Source organism: Sinocyclocheilus rhinocerous, unplaced genomic scaffold (assembly GCF_001515625.1).
Source record: "Sinocyclocheilus rhinocerous isolate Xijiao unplaced genomic scaffold, SAMN03320098_v1.1 scaffold2134, whole genome shotgun sequence".
NCBI lineage: Eukaryota > Metazoa > Chordata > Actinopteri > Cypriniformes > Cyprinidae > Sinocyclocheilus > Sinocyclocheilus rhinocerous.
The window spans coordinates 130141-156070 of NW_015652303.1; the positions used below are offsets into that span (position 1 = coordinate 130141).

General features: G+C 35.4%; 2 protein-coding genes across 5 annotated transcripts in view; both read right to left on the reverse strand.

Annotated features, from left to right (window-relative positions):
• coro2aa (coronin 2Aa) overlaps nucleotides 1-8767 on the reverse strand; it is a 24988-nt gene extending 16221 nt beyond the window's left edge. The window contains exons 1-2 of one of the 2 annotated variants that reach the window (XM_016520556.1): nucleotides 8606-8622; nucleotides 1489-1514 (exon numbers count right to left, since the gene is read on the reverse strand). Coding sequence is in view for 1 of the 2 variants with exons in the window: in XM_016520555.1 (XP_016376041.1) it covers nucleotides 8606-8620 (15 nt within the window). In the remaining variant the exon portion in view is untranslated. Of the gene's footprint in view, nucleotides 1-1488; nucleotides 1515-8605 lie in introns of both variants that reach the window. The other variant, XM_016520555.1, reaches the window with a different exon arrangement.
• A 1431-nt stretch (nucleotides 8768-10198) lies between these two features.
• The window catches only part of uso1 (USO1 vesicle transport factor), a 26320-nt gene continuing 10588 nt past the window's right edge, over nucleotides 10199-25930 (reverse strand). For 2 of the 3 annotated variants that reach the window (XM_016520558.1, XM_016520557.1), the window contains 15 exons: nucleotides 24763-24851; nucleotides 24521-24675; nucleotides 23407-23612; nucleotides 21805-21825; nucleotides 17609-17719; nucleotides 17157-17275; nucleotides 16237-16418; nucleotides 15238-15359; nucleotides 14383-14521; nucleotides 14123-14286; nucleotides 13551-13610; nucleotides 13343-13441; nucleotides 11971-12066; nucleotides 11622-11837; nucleotides 10199-11504 (listed from right to left, as the gene is read on the reverse strand). In XM_016520558.1, the coding sequence (XP_016376044.1) occupies nucleotides 11412-11504; nucleotides 11622-11837; nucleotides 11971-12066; nucleotides 13343-13441; nucleotides 13551-13610; nucleotides 14123-14286; nucleotides 14383-14521; nucleotides 15238-15359; nucleotides 16237-16418; nucleotides 17157-17275; nucleotides 17609-17719; nucleotides 21805-21825; nucleotides 23407-23612; nucleotides 24521-24675; nucleotides 24763-24851 (1872 nt within the window). In that variant the 3' untranslated portion in view covers nucleotides 10199-11411. The remainder of the gene's footprint in view (nucleotides 11505-11621; nucleotides 11838-11970; nucleotides 12067-13342; nucleotides 13442-13550; nucleotides 13611-14122; nucleotides 14287-14382; nucleotides 14522-15237; nucleotides 15360-16236; nucleotides 16419-17156; nucleotides 17276-17608; nucleotides 17720-21804; nucleotides 21826-23406; nucleotides 23613-24520; nucleotides 24676-24762; nucleotides 24852-25930) is intronic. The other variant, XM_016520559.1, reaches the window with a different exon arrangement.

The following is a 25930-nucleotide window of genomic DNA, read 5'->3' on the forward strand; positions in this document are numbered from 1 at the left end:
TCACCAGTAAGAAAAAAGTGTTTTAAAGCTTGTTGTTTTGCAGAACATATATGACATGAGAATAAGGCCTGAAGTTAAGAAAGAACATTTTAAGGAAAATATAATTATATTTTCATAATGATTTTTTATATAAAAACAGACGTCACATAGGGCTAAATGCGTCCACCAGTGCGTCCACCACTGATAATCATCACCCTCTGCAGGAAACAATGAAGAAAAATCTCACTAGCCAACTTCCAACAGCTTCACAAATTCACAAAATGCCTGTCAGAAACGTCTGCAACAACCCTGATGACTGTGTAGATAAATGCATTGTGAAAACAGCATGACTGGTTTTGATTGAAGGATAAAGTTAACAGGTACTAGCAAGATCAAACTGCAGAAAGTCTGGTGTTTCCACAACTTTTTTTTTTTTTTTGTATGTTTGATCTGCTCTCCCGGTTGCCTATAAGACAAATTTCTCCTAGGGGAGACAATAAAAGGGAAACTTAAACTTAAACTTAACTGGATTTACATATCCGAGTTGTGTGCAACTGAATTCTGAGTGTGGAGATCCAATTCTGGAGAATATGGTGACTAAAACAGATAGCAGTTACAGATTTGACGGTTTATAGCTGCCTGACTGGAACTGCAACTATATGCAACTAAAAATGTTCAGGTGATTCCATAGTATACCGAAGTACACACAAAACAACGCACATATATTTAAACACACCTGAGATTAACATACTAATCTTCCCTTAAATGCAATGCATTCTGGACGGAAAAACAGTCTTACCTAGACAATACAGGCCAAGCATGGTACAACAAGTATCCTAACACTATATTCTGTGTCTGATCATTTATTAGAAAACTTCTAACATAAATCCATACTAAAATATATTGAAATTAAGTAGAGAGCATGAAACACTGCAACACTATTAAATATATGAGCAAATCCTTCTGTGGCAGGATTTGTATATGTTTGAGTTGTTCAGCTTTCAAAGGCTGGTGTAATAATTAACCAAGTGATGGATTATCTAGTGTGGGTGTGGTGGTAGGTAACAATAGATATCAAAATCATGACAATACCACAACCTTCTTATTAATGTTTGAAGCATAATTAATAAAGTAACTAAAACATTAAGAGTAGATGTCATCCAGACACAATGTGGAACATGTGTTGTAAACACAAAAAGTTTACAATTATTATTTTTTTCTTTTTCCTGATGTTTGTAGCTTTACACCTTTACAACACATTAACTTACAGTGTCTTTATATCGATTACTGCATTAACATAACCAAAAAAGTTTAAGCCTTGACATGCAGATAATAATAGTAACAGTATCAGTACCATAACTATAATAGTATAGTATGCATTATAATATCTCTCCAAACTCCATCTGGCCTAATATAGTTTTTAAAGATCTGAATCGTTCATTTAAGTGAGAATGCAATACAACATAGAATCACAAAGTAACATCAAAATTAATTGTGGCAACTACTCACCCTGTCTGTGTTGAGCACACGAAGACCTGAGAGAACAGAGGTGAAGATGCAGAAATAAAATTGGAGAAAATATCCCTATCTGCCACTTCCGCAGGCAGAGTTATTCCATTTAAGATCTCTTGTAAAACACCACAGACAAAGAAAATATGACAATAAAGGAAGAAAATCCTAAAGACTGTGAGAAAACAGATGTTAAACTTCTGCCCTGCAGCCTCAGTAAATGTGGACAGAATGCCAGCAGCACGTCCAGTGTTTGTGAGCGAAGCAGGTAAGAGATCATGTGTGCACACTCCCTAAATGGGTGGCGCCTCACAGCAGAAAGCACAGGGGATGGGTAGGTGTGAAGGAAAGATAGGACAAATTCCCCACACGGATTTCCTGTACATTCATCACTAGGGCTAGGGTGTTAAAATGTCTTAAAGGGGTCATATGATGCTGCTAAAAAGAACATTATTTTGTGTATTTGGTGTAATGAAATGTGTTTATGCGGTTTAAAGTTAAAAAAACACATTATTTTCCACATACTGTACATTATTGTTTCTCCTCTATATATTCAATAAATGTATTGACATTTGTGTATTATTTGCTTTAAGATTGCTTTTAAAGAAATGTTTTTATTCTGATTTTTATTTATTATTTTATTAATTTGTATTTATTTATTTGAAGTCATATGCACTAATATAACAAACTTCTAATAAACAGCCAAAGGTATCAACATTTTCACTGAAACATTTACTGAAATAAGTCACACAAAGACTTAGTGATCATGCATACAAACTATTGAATCAGACTATGAATCGATTCAGTGAAATAGACAAGTTTGAATTTATTCACAAGAATGAATTGCACAAACAATAATGGCATTTTTACTGCTTTAGTATAAAGCGATTAAAATATTTCTCTAAACACTCTCATACTTATGAGTTTAGATTAAAACCACTGCAATATTCACAAGATTTTAAATAATTATTTATTCCATGGAGCTGTGGTGTGACAACCTATTTTTTCTATTTTTGTTCAAGGACCTATATTTAGTTTCTCTATTCTTTTGGATGCGCGTGCTTTTGTTCATTTTCTTTTCCAAAACAATGTATTGTGAATATTTGGCATATCACCCATTCTTGGTGGTATTCAAATCTGAATCTGTCTGCTGCAAGACAGACATTTCAACTGAGCCGAAGCAAAGGCTGTTTTTCTGTGTTACTGTACAACAAGGAAAGCTCAGGTCATTACCAAGTGTTATCTGAGAACAGCAGAGGCTTGATAGAAATATGTTTATGCTATGTAAATAAGCAGGGTAAAACAAATACACAGGAAATGAGGACTGGAGTCGTAAAAGTGGTAGAGTTACTGGATGCACCTCAATATGAGAAGCGTAAACACACACAGGGACAGAGTCCAGTCCACAGGTCAGGTTTAGTCTAAAAAGAGAAGACGGAAGTCGGAGAAGTATCACTTCTATCAGATGACTTCACGTTTCACCTGGAAGGTAAGATAGTAACTGAACACCTGCAAGGCATAAGAGGATAGGAATCACTGAAAAACCTGCTAACTGCATCTTTTTGCTGACTTGCTGCAGGTGAACGTCGATCACTAAAAAAAAGAAGAAGAAGAAGAAGTTCACACTACCATTAGCGATGAGGTCAGGATCTGTTATCCAAGCAATTAGAGAGCAGCTTGACATACATGTTTCTGGAGGCCTTTAGAGCTGACTAATGTGCAGAGATTACAGACATTATGCTAATAACCAGCTACAACAGAGGAAAAGCTCTATGGGTCCAGATCTTTCAGTGTGGAAAGGTGTTTGATCTTGAATGAGGAGATCTGCATTTTGACAATACACCGCCTGGTTTCAGTTTCTGGGCCATTGAGGCCTCACTAAATCCTGACTGTGAGGATGGGGCACTGGCATTAGTATTGTCTTGGAGTGTCCAGGTCACTGACTGTTGTTATGTTAATTGACCCTAAAATCTTGAGAAAGACTGTGTTTTGATATGATAAATGTCAGCTATGGGCTCTCTAGGATGGTCTGGTTGAGTTTGTTTATCCTGTCTCAACTCTTCACTCTTGTAAAGAAGAAGAAGATCTTTAGGGGAAGTTTGATCTGGAATGAGTGCATGTCCTGAATAAATAATGATAAAAACGAACAACTTTATTGCTTTATTGCACCAACGCAGGATCATGATACTGAGTCAGTAATAGTATCTGTTTACTGGCACCCCTAAAGTCCAAAAATAAGCCAGTGACATGATAGCAGTTGTAGCAATAAAAGCTTGATCATGTCTACAGCTTTCAACACAAAATGTTACAATAAAATCTTGTTCTTACCTGTATAAGTGTAGTAAAAAAAAATGCAGTTATTTATGCAAGAATATTAGAGTCCAAATAAACTAAATAAACCAGCCCAGGCTCAATGAAAATCAAGATATTTCTGCACAATGAAATTTCATTTCTTATTGCATGTTTCAAAACATTTCCAAAGTGAAATGCCAGTCAGTGGCACTAAAAGAGCATTTGGTTTTATCAGAAAAAAATAAATGTGAATCTGGCAACGTTATATTACATTGGTTGTTGTACATATTGTGGCAGTTCCGAAATGAAATGTCCTGTAAGTGATGCTAAAAGGTTAATGCTCTATGGAAAATAACGTACCAACTACGCTAAACCCTATAACCTAAACCTAACCGAAAAGCAAACATGAGATTAAAAAGTAGTTTCTGAAGCAACCATGCTAAAAACTACATTTCCAGGTTAGAACACATCTGCGTAAACATGTTTTGCATATGCCCACCCCATACATTCTGTCTTCATGCGGTTTGCTTAGCAAATACTCATAAATCTTTATTTGGGACTGGTAGGAGGTGATCTACTTTTGGGTTTGGTGAAATCATTAAGGTGAGCAACAGTTTGTCAATGCATGTGTTGAGTAAGGAAAAATGTAAATATATTACCAATGTGCTAAAGCTGAAGGACGTGACTCATTTGCACAGCTCTTTTTTTTTTCTTCAAAATGTGGGACTGTTCAATTTGACTTTCAAAGCATACATTTGAATTTCCCTCTTAAGAGAGAAAATCTAGCTACTGAGGCTCACCAATCTGCTGGTCCTGAAAGAGAAACTTCCAGATATAAGCATCTCCATTCCTGAGAAACAAAACAGTCTATGATTATGTATTTAGCTATTACACAACATGAATAGTAGTTGCTTGTTAAGTCAAAATTGTGCAACATCACTCGAAGCTCACAAATTGAATCACAGGTTATAATAATGTTTGCAATATGGGTGGAAAGTACATATGTGCCACACGGTTTTACTCTGCTAGCAGACACAGTATTGATTTATATAATAAAGGTAATATGTTAATAAGAAACTATGGCTTCCTCGAAAACTCAGTGATCAGTATTTTTACAGTTCATAAGTTAAGTGTGCTACATTTGTGCAACAACTGCTGTTTCTTAAATATATGTTAACATTACCAACATAACAAAATTTTAATTTCTCCTCCAAACAGATGATGAAAGGGGAACTTATGTGATGAATTAGTGTGTATTATAATATTATGGCACTGTATATTATATAATAGATCCACATAAAATTTGTTTATATAAATCATGAATGTCTATTAATGATTTGTTCACCTGCCTAAATGAGGGAAACTATATATCATATATTGCAAACAATACAGCCATCTGCTCATCTAAACACTATACGACATTCAGAAGAGTTTATGAAACCTGAAACTAAATCAATATGTTTATTGACTAATACAAAGCAGGGATGTGCTGCACACACAAACTGTATAATGACTTGAGCATTACAGAGGGATGTGAAGTCAGGAAGATTTCATGCTATTCAATAACCCACTTAAGAAGAGAGGATGCTGGGAAAGGCTCCTTGATGGGTTTTAGAGTGGGTACAGTAACTTTAATGTGAAGCTAAAAATAAAACAAACTGGTGACGGATGGATCTCTCTCTCTCTCTACACACACACACACACATGTCTGGTCAGCTATCCTTGTGGGGACTCTCCATAGGCGTAATGGTTTTTATACTGTACAGACCGTATATTCTATTGTCCTACACCAACCCTACACCTAAACCTACCCCTCACAGGAAACTTTCTGCATTTTTAGATTTTCAAAAAACTTCATTATGTGTGATTTATTAGCTTGTTTACCCGTGGGGACCTCAATTTAGGTCCCCACCGTGACACGAGTCCCCATGAGTCTGTGTGTATTCAGGTTTAAGTCCCCACCAGAATAGAAAAACAGGTACACACACACACACACACACTCACACAATATGAAACAACATGTATGTATATAAGAGTTGTTTCATATGTTGCTTATTTGTTAAGGGTTTGTAAGCTGCAGCATGAATAAATTAGGTGGTCAGGATTGTTTTGATGTTTCCTGACTTGATTTATGTTGATTTATGTTTTTGTCACCATTGTAAGTTATTTGTTTTGTATGGGTTACAAGCTCTTTTTTATGATGTTTGTTGATTGTTATTGAGGTTTCTGTGCTAATTGTTGAGGACCATGTGTGTATATTTTATTACTGCACACATAGTACCATTCTTCAGAGGTCAAGATCACAATTCAAATTAACTGTGTATAAGAATGAAATATTTATAAGAAGGCTTATAAGAAGATTTCTGGCATTGCTAATTTATTATTTGCTCAACAAGAATTATGTACGTGTTCCGACATTAACTTTTTAGATGAATGAGAAATTGTTATTTATTGAATGATCAAATTAAATTTGGACAAAGAAAGTAGTATTGCGGTATTACGATTATGTCAAGAGAACCTAACATTATTGATGAGAATATGCAGACTTGTTTCTTTGCCCAACAGCTCAACAACTGAGTGATGGACTGCCATTCTAAAAAAAAACATTGAATCAATATATGGGTGTGCATTTCCATCCACAAATGTCTAACTTCACCAAAAGCCAGACAAAATGAAAGACAGTCTCTGTGGATTGATTCCCTGTCAGGTCAAGACCGAGCTAATGTCATCAATTAGAGTTGAGTTTGTTTTTTTTATGTACAATATCGAATCAGCATATTAGAATGATTTCTGAATGATCAGAAAAAAAGTCATTTTAATTTGTAAGAATATTTCACAATATTACTGTTTTTACTGTATTTTTGATCAAACAAATGTAGTCTTGGTGAACTTTTTTCAAAATCATAGAAAAAACTGATAGTGTATTGTTTAACCTCCTTAACTGACTGTTCAACAATAACCTGCTAGTCCATTAATTGACCACCTTAACTCATCTATGACCTTTCACTAAGGTCATCAACTGAAGGTCAAAAGCTAGAAGCGAAAAGTTTAAAAAATCCAAGATCTTTGAATATCAAGATATTGATGTAACTTCTTATTTGAGTAGAAACTTCTACAGTTATTTACAACCAAATACAAAATGGAACAAATAATGAACAAATGATCTGTTCACACCAAGCGTGGGATTCATTTTAAACAGCGCACAGTTATATTTAATAAAAATATAGAATGCAAAACAAAGAAACAAAGAATGCTGATGGGGCCATAAACACCAAATGTGCTACAACTTCAGCGGCTCTGGACATGTGATTAAAATACATGAACATATTAGTTCATGTATTTGCTAAATGAATAATAATAATAATAAATAAATAAATACAATTCGAAACACTCACCAAGGTGAATTACTGGCACTTTTATCTAAAGCTATTTGTGTGATGACAGTGCTAGCAAATGGATTATATAAAATTGTGTATGGTTCATCAATGCAGCTTCAACCAAACCTTTTCTGAGTAAGAAAGAGGGTTAAGCCTACTAATTGGCATTGTTCTTTTCACCCTGTACAGATGCTCATAAAAAATATTTTGCTACAGTATTCTCACCTGACCTGAAATCAACCAACAAATCAAACTCCTCAGCCTATGCTGAGAATGATCACTGAACGGTTGCAAATGTACAGAAAACAATACTGGACAGAGGAGCCAGAGTCATATGTGTCCAGGTAAAGACCCAGACTAAAGCAGCACTCATGGCTCATGGACGTGTCTGAACACGACCACACCTCTCTTTGACATGTTTCACCCTCAGGACTTTGACACCTAGCAACACTTCTGAACTGTCTTTCTTTACCTGGCCTCCCCTGAGTGTCAGTCTGTCTCACTCAGCAATACAGCCAGGCCATTTCCTCCATTTAATATTAAAGAATGACAGTATTCAAGACAATTCAACTAAACATTAGTGGTCTGACAGACATGTGTTTTATGATAACTGATTATGATAATGATTATTTGTATTAGTATTTTCAAAGAGTAGGCCTAAAATTAGAATTCATGTCCAGGTTGCTTGTCTGATAAAAATGATAAATTGTATTCAGATTATCAAAACTGTGGTTGTGGTTGTAATTGTCACAAATGGAAAATGGACACTTAACTGGATAGTTCATCCAAAAATGAACATGACGACTATGATATCTGTCAATAAATAAAAACAACCTTTATCCTTCATTTTAAAGATGTGCAGTGAAAGCATTTGCGCTACAGAAATACATCACATGTAAGTGTCAGTTCAGCTCTAGAAGGGATAATGAAAAAGTCTAAACAAAATAAACACAATAAAACAAATATCACTTTACATTACGTTTTCATGTGTTGACACTAGATAGCCTATAAGTTAACATGTACTAACAATAAAAATAGGCCTATCTCTAAAGCTTTTATTAATTTTAATTAACTAATCAGGCTCATGATGTAACAAACGTATTGCTCATTGTTAATTATGTCAATGCATTAAAACTAATGGGACCTTAATGCTGTGTTACCAAAATTAACACAGTAGACCACATAAGATGAGATAGGTTACAAGAAAACAATCTGAAATAGTCTATAAAAGAAAGCCTTCTACAATAAATTGGTCGAATTATCAACTCTACACTTATTTGGCAATTTATCAAATGATGTTCTAAGGTCTCCTAAAGTCGCTCTATCAACCGTCAATAAAATAGCCTCTAATAATAATAATAATAATAATAAATTACATAAAAAACACAGTTTGGAACACAGTCTGGAAAACTACAGCTAAGTGTATATATAATTGTGGGTTTTCTTACCTTTGTGATGGTCATGCAGTATGAAGAGAACTGAGAATAACCCACGGCTACTAGATCCGCGCCTTTTTAAACACTCACTCGCAGAAATGTGTCAGAGAGAGAGAGAGAGAGAGAGAGAGAGAGAGACAGACAGAGATTATAGGATGATGCCGCAGTGTTTGAGGTGAGGTGTGAGCATCAGCTGGCATCTGTTTAGTGTTCATTATGGGACGCAAACTTGTCCTCCTAAAGGGGCGCTTGGGCGCTCAGAAAGACAAACGCACCATTGAGTTTCATTCAAATCCCAGAACACAGTTCGTTTAATTCGATGCATTTATACACTATAATGTGTAATCGTTTAAATGTATTAATTCATAGAACTGTTATCCGGGAAACAAATAGAAATATCGTAAAACAATCTATATAAAATAATTAAATAAAAGTCTTAGTCAGAAATCACAAAACTACTATGATTGGTCCAAGGTTTTACAGCGAAGTGAAAAGTAACATATACCACGTGACACCGCGGTGTGCGTTTTACACCAGCATTTGTCTGGACAATAATTTCGCACGATTAAGAACATTCCCGACAAACATTAATACTCATTTAGTTTAAAGATATTGTTAAGAGTTAAAACAAACATTACTTTTTTGTGCTAATTAGACCTGTCCAATTAGAAAGTACTTGCACGCACTATAAGACACGCCCATGTTTGTTACGTGTATTCCGTTCACCATCCGTCCCGTTTTTTCGATGTCTATGGATGTGAGGCGGCGCTGCGGTGGAGTAAAGGGTGGGGCGATGATGAGAGATGATATAACCCATAACCTGTGTGTGTTTGAGAACACTGTCCCATCCCCACATCCCACAGTAAACAATCAGAGGGCCAAATATGAACGCAAAACATGCAAATAAATAAATGAAGTAATGTGCGGGATAAATGTGTAGCCTAAGTATAAATACACAATAAATAATAAATCCGTTGTAATTTTTTTTTTAAATTTACAAGTTACATCTGCAACTAAGATCATGCCTGAATTAGAGTTTTAATATTTTAATAGCTTATTAATTTTTGTAATACTGTATTTATTATTTTTTAAACGTATTTATTTATGCGTTTCTTTCAACAGTATGATAATGATGGGGTAGTCAGTGTTTTTTTATTGATTCATCACATCACATAGTTTAACCTGAGGATTTGGCTGGTCAGAATGGTCCCGGTAGCCTGCTGGTAAATGTCAGAAATACACCAGTTTGTTTCAATCTTTCTTCATTGAACATATAAATGTTCAAAGATGTATATTCTTATTCTATAGCTTAATATTTCTATTTCAAATAAATGCTGTTCTTTAAATGACAGAACCACCAAGGGTCTCTATAGTAGAGCGTATTCATTTGGGAAAGGGGGCCACCCATAAAACTGTCACAGGCCCAAGAATTTTAGCAAGGAGTCTCTGATATACTTGTCTTCTTCTTGTTGTCTCTGTGCCCTGGTTACCGAAAACAGGGCTTTCCATCACAGGTAAATGTTTTAAAATATAAATATAAAAATAGACTATCAATTTTTATAAAAATAAATATTTCAAATAATAACATTTTTATAATATTGCAGTTTGGACTTTTTATTTTAATGCTACCTTGACCAGAAGAACAAATTGTAGCGTACAAATAGCAAACATTTAATTATATAGTAGTAGTATAGCTGCAAAACATGCTATATGAACTTCATTATATGCCTTCCTTTACAATTTCTAAATAATTGTTGTATAATTCATTATCAAACATGACCATGAATGCAGTTTATGGCAAAATTATATTTGTGGGTATTAGCAGTGGAAAAGTTCTCAGTCAATCCTCAAATACAGCTGTATATTGAACAAAACACCTATCAAGAACACAAATTAAAAACTTTAGTTTAAAACCAAAACATCACAGACAAGCATTTATATAGTTTATTCTAAGGAGGCTTGTTTATCCATAAATTAACCAAAGCTTGAATCAAATTTTGCAAAATACCTCTCCAGTTTTTTAGGAACCTGAAAGTGTAGCATCCCAACATTTAGTGGGACTTCAGAAGTGTTATACTGAAGAGCACATGGATAGTATTAACACAATGTAATGCAAAGTGGGTTTTGCAAGATGCAAGAGTCTGTTTGATCATTTGTAGATATGAATGTATGGATGAACAATTCTGAAAACTGCAGACATGGAGGAACAGATGAAAGAAAAAACAACAACAACAGCCATTTGACCTGGCAGCAATCTAAGGCAAAACAGGAAAAGGACAAAATTTGAATGAGATGTTAAACAGAGTTCACTATGCACCTGAGCAGAGAAGGCAGGTCTTACAGAATACATCCATCCATCATCAAGACACTTACAAGTTGTCAAACTGTAAAGAAATGCAGACTGAACTTTCTCTGTGGCTTTGCACTATGTATAACAAAGACGCAAATCTTTTCTTTATTTTCTCCTTTCCATCATTAGGTCAAATAGCTCTCCAGAATCCTCTACAGTACGTTACCAGGACATAAGCACTGGGAATGTTGATCAAAAAGAAAGTATCCATCTGTATTTATTATCTGAATAAATTCAAAGCTTCTTTAAAATGAAATGGGTCTGGTTCAATTAGTTGGATTGCTTTGTCCACTGCAAAATAAATTCAAAAAATTAAAATGCAGTTATGAAGAAAGTAAAGAAACAGGTGATTCTTCTAAAAATCAGAAGATTAGCTCTACGGTCCAAGGCTTACAATCTCTTTCTCTAAGCGTGTAAGTGACGGGTTAATAGCAGTCTTTCACTACCACTATTAAATCAATACTTTTTTTATTCATCACACTCTTCTTCCTCCACTTCTTCTTCATCATCATCATCATCATCAAACTGGTCCCTTGAATCCAAATCATCCTCATCTTCAATCTGTGGGGAAAAAGTCAAATCGGAACCAAGAATAAGAAGAAATGCAAGAAGCCAAAAAGACATTTGGTGAATACAAAGCCAGTGAAACTATGTTCTGCATTGTTGTAAGGAATGTACCGTCTCTCCCAAGTCCTTGAGTCTCTGTTTCAGGCTCAGAATCTTCTGGTCCTGGTCAGCGAGTAGCATGAGAAGATCGTCCTGCTCCTTCTTGGACTCCTGCACCTCCTGCTGCAACTTGCTCTTCTCTGCCTGCATGATGGCATCTGTGCTCGTGGCTGAAGCAAGTTCTTTCTCCATCAATTCCTTACTCTCCAGAAGAGTTTTAACTTCCCCCTGAAAGACAGGATAGACCAGAAAAAAGAGCAAGTGTTAAATGGGAAATGATGTCAAATGTAAAAGCACATAAAATAAGTAAACAAGTGAATGATGAAAAAAGGAAGGCGGCCATTCCTCAAGGGCAAGTCACCTTGAGCTTTTGTGTCTCAGCTGTCTGAGCAGAAAGCCTGCTCTCTAAATCTGCAATCTTCTCTGTGTAGACACCGTCTTCTCCTGGAACTGCAGCCTGAAAGAAAGACAACACTGAACTAATAAGCACAATCACAATCGTTCAAAAGTTTAAGGTCAGTTAGAATTTTTTTTTTTTTTAATATCATTGCTTTTACAACCTCCTGGGGTTAAGCAAGGATGCATCAAAAGGGACAATAAAGACTTTTACACTGTTATAAAATATTTTCATTTCAAATAAACTTCATCAAAATCTATGATAATCCTGAAAAAAAAATCTGTTTTTAACATTACTAATAAGAAATGTTTCATGAGCATCAAATCAGCATATTAGAATGATTTCTGAAGGATCATGTGACACTGAAGACTGGAGTAACGATGCTAAAAATTTTGATATGCCATCACAGAAATAAATTACATTTTAAAGTACCTTAAAACAGAAAATTTAGTGCAATTTGAAAATGTTTGTGTATTGTAGGATCAGGTACCCAATTTAGTTTTTCTGGTGGACTCACTGTGAGATTTGTTTCCCCATTTTGAATCGAATTTCAATTCAGTATCATACTTGCTTGAAATTTCAGGAGTTACTTAATAAAGTAATATTTTAATAAAACTTTAAATATGAAACTAAAACCATTAGTAGATGGTGGTAAGCTCTTGTATTAATGAGTAAATGAATCATTGAATAATTCAAACAATCTGTTCAAAGCATATGATTCATTCAGAAATTAAGCAAGTCACTGTCTTTATGAATGGATCATTGAATAACTCACTCAAATGATTCATTAAAAACACAGACTCATTCAATAACAAAACACTACTGTGTGTTGCTCAGAGATGCACAATGTTTCTGCTGTGGCTTTGTTTGAAACTATTTTCACTGGCATTCTAACAGGCTAAACCACGCAGTGAAACCATGCCCTCTCAAGGCTTGTTTTTTGCAAAGTGAGTGACACATTTATGATATGTTTGTAGATGATTCATATCGCACATCCCTATGTATCCGACTGCTGCTCATGGCCTGAGGTGTCCCCTCTTTAAACTGTCTGGGTGCTGCACTGCTCTCACAGTTGCCAATTTTATTTAGTCAATTATTATTTAGAAAATCCATTTTCATAATTTGGGAAGCGATTACAATCCTTAAAAATAGAATCACAGTGTTTCCCCTCCACTCCTAGTGGACTGATGAAAAAAAGCCTGCCCATGATGACTCCTTTAGACTGGATTTTACGATTTTGAGATTGAAATAGAGGTGGTCTGTTGGAATGCTATCTGAAGCTGAGACTGCAGTGTGGTGGACTGTACTGTCTGTACAATTATTGGAACACACTTACTGTGGTCTCAGATCCTCTGAGTAGCTCCTGTCTTTCACTCTGTAGTTGTGTGATCTCTGCGGTCTGGCTCTGCAGCTGTGCTTTCAGCAACTCCACCTCCTGCAATCAAACATTAAAATAAAATTATTTTCAACTCCGTTCAAAGTGTTTTGTATATAATTTTAGTGTTTTGTATGAAATATATTGAAGAGAAAGGTTGGAATTTTACCTTTTGTAATTCTGTGAGCTCTGAAGTTGAACCCTCTGCTGATGGTACTCCCTCAGCTTTCTGTTGGGCACAAACCAAATATTTCCAAATACACCACTACTGTTCAAAAGTTTTGGGTCAGTACGATTTTTCTCACACAAGTATCACACACAAAAACATTCAAAAACATTAAGCAGTTACCACAAAAATATCAAGCAGGACAACTTTTTTCAACATTGTAATAGTAAATGTTTCTTGGGCACCAAATCAGTATATCAGAATAATGATGAATGTGTCACTGAAGATTTGAGTAATGGCTGCAGAAAATTCATCTTTTCCATAGCATGAATAAATTTAATTTTAATATATATTACAATTATTTTAAACTGTAACAATTCTTTCAAAATATTACTGTTTTACTGTATTTTTGATTAAATAAATGCAGCCTTGGTGAGCATAAGAGATTCACTGCAACAACATAATAATGATCCCGAACTTTTGAATGATATCATAAATGCTACTGTAAAAGTCTAAGATATTAGAATACCAATAGAAAATACATTTCAATTTTGAATTTTCGAACACTCTCATACCAGGCTGGTTATTAGAGAGTCCTTTTCAGTCAGCTGCGTCTGCAGCAGCTGGTTTTGTCTTTGCAGTTCCTCAAGTTGTTCTCGGAGTTGGCTCAGCTCCTCTGGTTGCAGGCCGTTCACATGTGCTGCCTCTGCCTGATTACCTGTCTGCTGATTATCTTTACCTACAGAATGTGAAGAAAGAGTAGACCAATTGTAACAGTAACTTCTACTAAAATATTGCAAATACTACTGATATAGATCTGATATTTGCTCAGTACCTAGTTTGAGTTTGAGGATGTTATACTGATCCTTGTGCTGCTGGATCTGCGAGAACTGCTGTGTTATGGTGTTCTGCAACTTTTCATTCTGGGAACTCTGCAATGTTACTTGCTCCTTCAGCTCATTTATTTGAGAATCCTGCAATTAAACGGAGATGAACAGAGGAGAAATGGAAAATTAATGTGTAATTTAAACATATGCCTATTTTTCCTTCTAAAACCCTACAGAGGAAAGAGAAACCAGTGTTTAAGCAGGGGTAACCCACTTTTCTGCAGTCATAAGTTGAATATGTTTAGTCATCCTTATGACAATTATAGCCCTATAATACTATAATCATATTAGCCATATTCCAAGCCAAATACATAAGGATTCACTTCTCTGGATTAAGATCCAGCAGGGCTACCTATGGCAGCAATCAGAGCTCGAAATAAATATAGTACAGTCACATATGCACACTTTTGAACATCATATTTGAAGGGGTAATTTCACAAAAGTTGCTCAAGGTGCACTGGCTGGATCACAACATAAATAATAATTTGAATTTAAGTGTATTGGCATTTCAGCTTTATGGCAGGTACAGATAATAATCAAATATTCAATAAACAACATCTTATAAAAAGGAGAGACAATTATGTGCAACATTACTTTTTTACAAGCTGGGAAATAATTGATTTTTTCAACAGAGCTTATGATTTTCATATAAAATAGACTGATGAGGTATGCAAATTATTGTTGCTTCATGAATAACCCAAAATAATTGAATATACTACATGCATTAAAATATCAACAGGACTACTTTGAAACCTTGCACAGACATAAATGTGAGAATGGAATATAGTTTAATGTAGTTTTACCTGTTCTCTAATCAACTCTTTGTACTGGGTTACAATGCTGTCATGTTGTTCTAGTGTTTTCTTCACCTCTTCTTCCTTTTTCTCTTCCTCGCTTGACCTAAGCACTGCTTTTGTTATCATACCTATGAACAAATAAAGAACCACAGAAAATGGAAAAAACATTATGGATGAGGTAAAAGGGTCATATGAGTAATCAAATTTTCATTAAGGCTCAGTAACAAAATGTACTGTTTAATTCAGAGAGGATGGAACCCCCCAGATGAACTCAGACAACATACAAAACTACCAAATGTTGCTATAATGGACATCAACTTGAGATAGTCACCACTGATAAGCTATTACTAAATATAATGCAGAATCTTTAATTTTGAAAATGGAACATTATGGATGAGGTAAAAGGGTCATATGAGTAATCAAATTTTCATTAAGGCTCAGCAACAAAATGTACTGTTTAATTCAGGGAGGATGGAACCCCCCAGATGAACTCAGACAAAACATACAAAACTACCAAATGTTGCTATAATGGACATCAACTTGAGATAGTCACCACTGATAAGCTATTACTAAATATAATGCAGAATCTTTAATTTTCTGTAAAGCTGCTTTGCAACGATTTGCATCGTGAAAAGCGCTATACAAATAAACTTGAATTGAACGGAAGATATTAACAAAATTAACATTTTATGAAGCACAGAATGTAGAGTGGACTTTAAAAAAAAAACAACAACAACAACGTTATGAGACTTTAATACTAAACACAAAATGGCTGTGGTAATAATGCAGTTATTACTTGTGTGTGATGGTGGCTATATGCACCCCTGGACTCTTAAAGGAATAATAATTCACCCAGAAATGAAACTTTTCAACAATGGAATTTCAATGGGTCTGCATCACATTTAGACTTGATTTAACACAGTGCACTTGTGATCGGATCACTGACAGATGTTAATAACGAAGGGAAAAGAGGTATTAGTTTGTGTTCAGGGCTCCAACACTGACCTTCCAACTCTTTAACAAGTTTGGTGAACTCATGATCAAACAGCATGTGTTCTGGGGTGGAAAAGGCTGGCTGAGGTTTCTGAGCAGCACGAGAATACAGTTCGTGTTTGGTTATAAAGCCCAGCTTCTCCACAAAGTTTTCTTTTCCTATGCGCTTCTCAATCAACTGCTTCAGCTTTTCTCTGTGGAGAGATAGAGAAAATATTTTGTGAAACAGTGAGAGATAGGAGGCACAACTGACAGCACTGGGGCAAATGTTATAAGAAGGGCTGTCAATGGTTAATTTATCAGATTTATTAGATACACTTCCATTCAAAAGTTTGGGGTCAGTAAGATTTTTTTGATGTTTTTCAAAGTTTCTAACACTCACCAAGGCTGCAATTGTTTCATCACATATACAGCAAAAGCAGTAATATTGTAATAGCATTATAATTCACAATAACAATTTTAAAGTTTTAATTATTTATTTCTGTGTTGGCAAAAACATTTTACAGCAGCCATTACTCCAGTCTTCAGTGTCTAATATGCTGATATGGTGCTTAAATAACACGTTATTATCATGAATGTTGAAAACAGTTCTGCTTTTGATTTTTACATTTTTTTTTACAAACATGTAAAAAAAGTCTTTACTGGCTTTTATGTTTAGCATTTATATTTAACACCAATTTGTCCAATTACTTAATTTTGTACCTAATTTTACACAATATAAGAAGAATCATATCTGCTTTCTAAAAAATGTTCTGTGTTCATGTAATGTTAATGTATTAACACAATAACATTTAATTATATGTACATTAATTACCAATTAAAAGATTAAACAAGATTTTAAATCACCTGACAGCCCCAGTTATAAGACAATGAAATATGAATAAAAGAAAGTATGAGTGGAAATACAGAAAAAGGGTAAAGTAAGAACATACTTTGTGTAATTCTCTAAGCTGTTGTCATTATAGTAGATACAAATGCCCAACAACAGAGCACACAGACCCTGAACCAGTCGCTCATCCTCACCCAGGTTTTCTGAGATTTGACCTGTCAGCTGAAAACACAAGTTAAGGATAAAGCACAGAGCCTGTGACAAACAAGCAACTGTACTTAATGACAAGAGCCATCGAAATCACAGACAAGTCCACACTGGTTGTAGTCTAGTTTGCAAAGAGCGAAAGATGTAATGTGGTTACTGTAAATGTAATTCAGTAACTAGCTGTAACCAGAACTGGTCACTTTAAAGCTCATAGTCGCACTTTCAAGATTCAAGATTCAAGCTTTATCATCAATGACACTGTACAATGAGATTAGTCACTGTTTATGTGTACATCAGCTTAATAAATCAGGTGTGTGTGTGTGTGTGTGCGCGCGGATAGAAGGATACAAAGGGAACATTGTCTTGATTGTGCAGAAAGTGCATGACAGCGATTGGACAGTTGCTGATCCAGGTGCAGAGCAACATGAGGAGGCCGACCTTCGTCTGCACCCTACTGCCCTGTACACAGAAACAAAAACACACAATTATAAGGCCATGCTCATACTGCCATACACATTTATATTGAGATACGCACATCTTTAACATCTGAGAAATGAGCAAATAAGTTAATAAGAAACTACTGCAAGAAAGTCACATTACATTGTACAACATCTGTCATTTTTAATAAAAACTCATTTTAGACAATATTTCCAAAGTCCTCCTAATCATATTTGCTCATTTCTGTAGAAATACAATAAACAGCAAGATTGCAGAGGGTTGCTTTTTTGAGTTAGAAATGTGCCGAGCAGTTGGAGCCCATCTAACCCTTGTCTTTGACCTGTTTTGCAGTTGATTTGACAAAAAAAAACATTCAACAAAAGGACTTTTTTAAATTAATTTACAGATAATAAAAAATGAGAATTACAAACGGAAAAATGTTTGCTGTTAGAGCGTCAAATTATATTCAACATCTATGAGCTTAAGACTAAACAAAAACAGACAGAGAGAACTGAGTGTGTGTGCCATTTCGATTTTAAGTTACCAAAAACCCAATCCATGTTCTATCACAGCATATCTGCAATTAGTAACTGTGAATAACAGATGAGTTTCATTCAAAAGTCAAAGGAGAAGGTTAAAGGCTTTCCAAGATTTGACAATTTTCTGTACTATCTACCAGCGTGCACACACACACACACACACACTTTTAGATAATTAGCTTTTGAGGATAAAATGCCATCAGGATAACCTAAAAAAAAAATGTATGACTTCCCATTAATAAAACAAAGGTGTAAAATATTTATAAGTTATGTGAAAAAACAGGAGAAGGAAACATCAAACACAAGCTCAAGTCCACGGAGATACTCGGAACAAAAACACAAAATCTGGAGTGCCTCAAACTGAAACACAGCCTCTACGGAAAAGACAAGAGTTGCATCCCAAATGATGTATTAATACACTATTATAATGCTACCATCTACTTTATGAAATACTTCATTTATGTTTTTCAGTTGCCGATAATTATGTGCCAAATGAATGTTTAGCCTCTCCTCTTCTTAAAGAAAGCTGTGACTGAGTTTAAAAAGTATTTATAATTTGACTTTGTATTTTTAGTTGAAGAACTACATCCAGATATTCGTACACACTACACCTCACTGCATATTTCAGTGTTAATACACTTTAGGTCAATTCACACCGAACACAGACAAACGCCAACAAACACGTTGACTGTTGGATTTAGAATTTTATGAAAAATAACGGTTATGTTCACACTGCCCCAACAGACACCAACAAACACTGACTGAACATGTTCAGTCGGGTAAAAAAAACAAACTCTTACCAACTGCAACAGACACTGACAGGGGTAACACACTGAACTAAAAAACCCAATAAACGTGTTTGTTGAAGTTTGTCTGTGTGGTGTGAATTGGCCTTTATATGCATTACTTACACTACCGTTTAAATGTTTGGTTTTAAAAAACTTTGTTTTTGAACAAAGTCTCTTATGCCAAAGTCCCTTTAAGACAAGTCATGTCACTCGGCGGCCATCTTTGAAACGCCTCTCGGGCATGCAAGTGCAACTCCTATCTCTTTGAATGGGGAAACATCAAATTCTTCAAAACGGTTCACTAAGCTTACGATTAAATTTCATATTTGAAATCACCAATGAAATCTGACAACAACTGTGTCATAAATGTTGTTTATTTTGCTCAAATAGCGTTATAAAAAGCTTATTTTTCAGGCTAGATCAGCCAGTGCGCATGCACAGTCCTAGGCGCACGTCTCAGAATGCTGACTGTTTCTATAGTAACCGGGACATCTAACGGCAGCTGCAGTGACACGTTGACTTTACAGATTAGCGATTGGCTCTTTTGCTCAGAAGGCGGGGCTTCATTCGATAGAGCGGCCATATTGAGCGTTGCATTTTTCCCATTCAAAACTATACGAGTGACACGTCTTGGGTATTCTATAATCTTTGCTTATGCTCAGCCAGGCTGCATTTATTTGATCACTAATACAGTAAAAATACACAGTAATATTGTGAAATATTATTAGAATTTAAGAGAACCATTTCTGTTTCAGTATATTTAAAATGTAATTTAACATTTACTCCAGTCTTCAACATTACACGATACTTCAGAAATCATTATAATATGCTGATTTAGTGTTTAAGAAACATTTTCTACAAAATCGTAATACGTTTTCTCCAAAAGAACTGTATTTATTTGACATACAAACATTATAAATGTCTTTACTCCTTCTGATGATCAATTGAATGTGTCCTTGCTGAAAGTATATTTCTTTACAAAAGAAAAAAGAAAAAGAAAAAAACTAACCCGAAACTTTTGAATGGTATGCAATAATTTCGAGTTTGAAATGAAGCATGTACATTTCCATTCAAACACTATGCAGTAGGTTTTATTGTTCAAAATATCCTTCAACTTTTCAACAATTTTTCAAAGAAACAGCATCTGTAAAGTGTGAGCTTATATGAATTATGGGTTAAAAAAAAAAGCACACTGAAAATTTTAAGAGATAAGCCACTTTTCTCAGTGTTAAACTGCAGTCATGACATAAGAGTAACACAGATGCCGGGACGGGAGAGAGTTAATTGCTCAACAACTGACACAAAATAATCAACATGTTTATATATATATAAAAAAAAAAATTCACAAAAGCAAAACAGGAAAGTACTGGGCAGCAGAGAAAGCAATCAGAAAAATTAGTTTTGAATGAATATTTGCCGTCATCAACTCATTGGATTTGCAGCCACCTGAAAATGGGTAAATAACAGTACAGATTTCACAGATTGAGTCCGAAATAGACATGTGCCGGTATGTGCTGGTATTCGGTAATGCGATACATCGCGATAATGAACATGCATGATATTGTTATCGTAGGCACTTCAAAATACCGAGAATAATTATTTATTACAAATTATTCAGAATTTTGAATGCATTTTAAGAATAGTTTCCCATCAACTGGTCACAATGCACAACGCCGCTGTATGCTGCGTCACAGACGCGTGTGTACTCTGATGTAAACAAGCACGGATGAGAAGCGCATGGCGGAGCGCGTGAGACGCTCTGGATGGAATCGCACATTCACTCTGACAGCAGAAGGCGCTAAACATAATGCAGCTGTTACCCCAGAAACAAATTTTAATTATTATATTATAAAACATATTTAAATTATTTAAATAGCCATTCAGATTTGTGTATTCGCTATGGTGTTCATCACAGCGCCAAATATTTAAACTTAATAGGCTATTTATTTTAAAACTTTTTTACATTTTATTCTGGACTACAACATGCCCTAAATATTGTTTGAAAGTGTTTTGATTCTTTATTGTTCGGTCACACTTTACATTAGGGCTTCATTAGTTAACATAAACTGCCAATGTAAAAAATCTTCTAAACATACATTAATCTTGGGTAATTCCAATATTTAATAACACTTTGTTAAAATCAAAAGTTGCAACTGTGTTATTTAATGAGTTAACATGAACTAAGACTTGTATTTTTCTTTAATAAAGATTAATAACTTCTGTAGCAAATGTAGCTATTGCTCATTGTGAATGTTAATGCATTAACTAAGGTTAACTAATGAGATCTTATTGTAAAGTGATACCTATTGCTCTTTATAATTCTTTTGCACTTTAATCTGTGTAAAATTTTTAACTATACATTTTTTATGTATTGCTTTATTGTTTTTAAATGTTCAGTTATTTTTATTAGAAAAAAAGTTATTAAACCTGTTATACTGTATTATGACAACACTTTTTTGCAACTAAATTTCAATACCGTGATAATACCGTATACCGTGATAAAAGCATTAGCAATTAATCGCAACATGATATTTGATACCGGCATATCCCTAGTCCGAAACATCTGTATCTTCCAGAACAAGCCCGAAAGACCAGAGCATGCGGTCAGCAGTTGAAAATCAAATGGTCAAAGCCAGGGCTGCCAGGGTCAGTAAGGGGACACAACAAACATGGCAGAAACAGCAAACAGAAAGAACACAAAACACCTAATGAACCCCCAATGTGGAAAATGAGGCCAAGCCACACCATCACATTAAACTGTCCACGCTGAAATACTCACCCTCCGGTCGAGCTTATCACCCTGCAAAAACCACAGCACATTTCATTTTGAAATTTAGTGACAACCACAAGGTACCATTCCCATACGAGTTCAAAGTGTCTCCAAAATTTGAGACACTTGCCCCACACACCTGTTGAAAAAACAGCTTAGACCAGTACGAACTTGATGGTCTAGGCTTGTTTATGCTGGTTTGGTGCTGGTCTAGCCAGGGCCGTAACCACCATAGAAATTAAGGGAGGGTGACCTCTTTTCCCCGGACATGTCCTCTCTTTAGACCTAAAAAATTGCATCTGGCTGGGATTGCTAAATCACCCAAAATGTCCGGGATTTCAGTCGCCATTCATTGTGTGCGTTTTTGTATTAGAGCCCTGCCCCAGACTGTTTTCTTAATCCCGCTCCCGCTGAATTTCTGACCATTACCTGCTCCCACAAATATTCTAATATTGCATACCATTTTTGCGCATCAGGGAGCCACTATCAATATGCGGAGTATTTAAATCACTTTGGATGCAGCTCGTGTTGGCTGCAGGGTTGCCAAATCCGCAGTTTTTGCACGGAATTGGGTTGATTTTCTCCCATGGGTTACAGGTTTGAAATATTGCATAAATTACAATTGACTGAAATGCTTGTATTGAAACATTTTGCATTCTACCTATGATAAAACTTTGGTAGATGTTAAGTTTTGTGAAGGATGGCCACTGGTAGGAAGCTTTGTAGTTGTGTTTATGATCAATCTGCATAACTGTGACTGTAAAATATGTATTTTAGGTATGGAAATGACATATTGTGAGTTTTGATATACTTTGAGGGCTACTTTAACCCTTTAATCTTTACTTAATATTCTAATGATTTTTGGCATAAAGGAAAAATCGATAATTTTGACCCATACAATGTATTGTTGGCTATTGCTAAAAATATACCTGTGCTACTTATGACTGGTTTTGTGGTCTAGGGTCACATTTATTATTTAATTGATTTACGAAAGAAATGTTCACGACAAACAGTAATATTCAGTGATAAAAACTGCTCAACCTTATTGTCAAATTTAGCTTTGAATCAAAAATACATGCTGTCATTTATGTGATTCATGTAATTCTTTAAAATGAATGTGATGAGACAGGAAGGCATTTTTTGTGTGTTTGCAACATCATGCATACAAATAAGACAAATGGTGCATATTTAAAAATATTATGGTTCAAATTAGTGCCTTTACCAAAAAATTGTATTCTTTCTCTTGAAATGTTTTTCTTTATTCCTCTGAATCCATGTAAACTTTTTTTATTTAATTAATTTAAATAAAAAGAACATTACCATTGGGGTCTTTTTAAAAGACCTTCAAAGAAAATGCCCCCCCCCCCTTTTAGTTGAAAAAGGTGAATTTGACAGTTAGCCTGAGAACAAACACAACATAGTCTGGTCTTTTCAACAGTGAGAGTATGAAAAAAAGTGGATAGTACAGTAGAATTACTTAGGTAAAAAATAAAAAATCCAAAAGTTTCAATACCCTTGACTAAAGTCCACAAGCTCAGAGCCTTAAACCCAAAATGTCGACTAAACAGCCATGAAAACACACACTGCCACATTTTAAAGTTGAGAGGGTACCTGGGACAGGATGTTGGTGCACTGCTGGAGAAGGGAAACGGGTGGCTTGCCGAGACTGGTGGCCAATTGTACCCGTAGCAGCTGTTCTTTCTGGGTGAGGTTATCCTGCAGTGCATGAGCTAGAGCCACAGCGGCACACCAGTTTGACAGAGAGTCTGCTGAGAACAGACCTCCACACAATAACTGTCCCGCTGAGATAGAGTTAGCTGATGACAGAGAGACATGACAAGGGTCATAAAATATACACAAATGACAAGGGGAAAAAATTATTTTGAATGTAAAAGTTTGACTAGTGAAATCAGAAATTTAAACAGTGAAAAACAAACAAAATAACCATCCGAAAGATAACCACCAAAGTTATTTAAGTTGGTTAAATTATAGTATAATTTCACAAAGAAAATAACACAGCTACACTGGGACACAGTTTTTGGACAGAAATTGTCCTCCTACTGTTCCCATGTATAAAACATAACCAACTGAAGTCAAGTGATGCATGAATATTCGACACCAAGGCATCCATTACAGGGTTAGTTCACCCAAAAATTAAAATTAGCCCATAAATTACTCACCCTCAAGTCATCCTAGGTGTATATGACTTTCTTCTTTCGGACGAATCCAGTCGGAGTTATATTAAAAATTGTCTTTGATCTTTCAAGCGGTTTAATGCCACTCAGCGGGTGTTGGATGCATCAGTCCAAAAGAAGTTAAAGGTGCAGTAGGAGATCTTGGAAAATGCTAACTTTATGCTAACTGTTGGCGCAAGCTACATTAAAGTGATTATTACGTTTTGAATATGGATATTTTTCTTACAAAAACGCATCGATTCGTTACAGGAGGCCTTTGTTCACCCCCAGGAGCCGTGTGAGACACTTTTTTTTATGGATGGGAGCTTTTTATTTAACTTCTTTTGGACTGACGTATGCAACACCCGCTGAGTGGCATTAAACCGCTTGAAAGATCAAAGACAATTTTTAATATAACTCCGACTGGATTCGTCTGAAAGAAGAAAGTCATATACACCTAGGATGACTTGAGGGTGAGTAATTTATGGGCAAATTTTCATTTTTGGGTGAACTAACACTTTAATGGCAGAGCTAGTCAGGGCAACCCTTACCATCTATAGTGGAGGGCAGCAGTGTGGCTACAATCTCCCCCTGTCCTTTATGGTTCTTGTACAGGAAGCATTGGAAGCAGTAAAGTACAGCACAGCGGAGAACAAACGGCTGTCTCTCGTTCACCATCGACATTAGAAGAACCACAATCGCAGGCCTGTAGGAAACAGCCAATATGTTCATATTGCCAACTCTTTCTTTTTTGGTTACTGTTTCAATAAACAGTGCTAAGCACAAACCAGACCTTGGTGGATTGGATGGTGCGTTAACTGATGCAAAGTAGTCCTGATTCACTTCAGAGCCACGTATGACTTCTGACACAGTATTGATGGTCTACACAAGAAAGACAAATAGAAAATACTTTAAACATTTCAGTTGGTACATCACTGGTACAGTGATATTTGATACAGTTAAAAAGAAGTAAAAAACAGCAGCTTTGTGTACATGGCTTAATACTGCACTTTTTTTAACTGAATGCAGCACAGTTAGGGGTAATGTTTTTCACAGTTTTGCTAACATCTCGCATCATTTTCAGTATCTTGCACGTGAGCACTGCATTTTTAGAATTAGTTACACTGAGACACTGCATTCAAAAACGTGTATTGTGTGAATGACCCCTTACTTCGTAAGTGCTTAATAGGGATCCATTTCTTTGAACAGTGGTTTCACTATCTGATGCATGTACACTGGTTGCTATAGTAATGACACAAGTGAAACATTACTGGAGTCCGCACACCCACATTTATACAATACTGCACACTGAATGACAAAACAAATGAACAGACTTGAACTTTAATCTTCACTTAAAGGGTTAGTTCACTTCCAGAATAAAGATTTCCTGTTAATTTACTCACTCTGTGACACTGTCACACAAAGACACATGTTTATACCGCTCAATATATATATTAAGATGGTTTTATCTCTATATATTTTTTATATATATCTATATATCTCTATATATCTATATAGTTTTAATGTTTTTATATGTTGTCTAAGCCAGTGTTTCCTAACCGGGGTGCCGTCTGTTGAGAGCAGGGGTGCCATGTAAAAAAAAACAACCTTTTTTAATATTTTTAAATTGCTAAAATGTTCAAAAAAGCAGCTATTATATAATATCCATTTCTGATGTCGCCAATAATTAGAGATGCACTGAAATTCCGGCTGCCGAAAATTAGTTCACCGCTCAGGATTCACTTTCACGTGGTGTGACTCGTGAAAGCGTATTATCCCGCTCTATGCGTGTGTGTGCTCCGCTCAGTCGCTCACGGCCCATGTGAGTGCTCCACTCATATACCGTTCATGCTCATCGGAACAGCAAAGTCCACTCAAAAATCGAGCTGACAGGAAACATCTATGTAGTACAGTATTGTTTCTGTCTGCAATAGCCCTACTGTGTTGTAACAAGGTGTGGT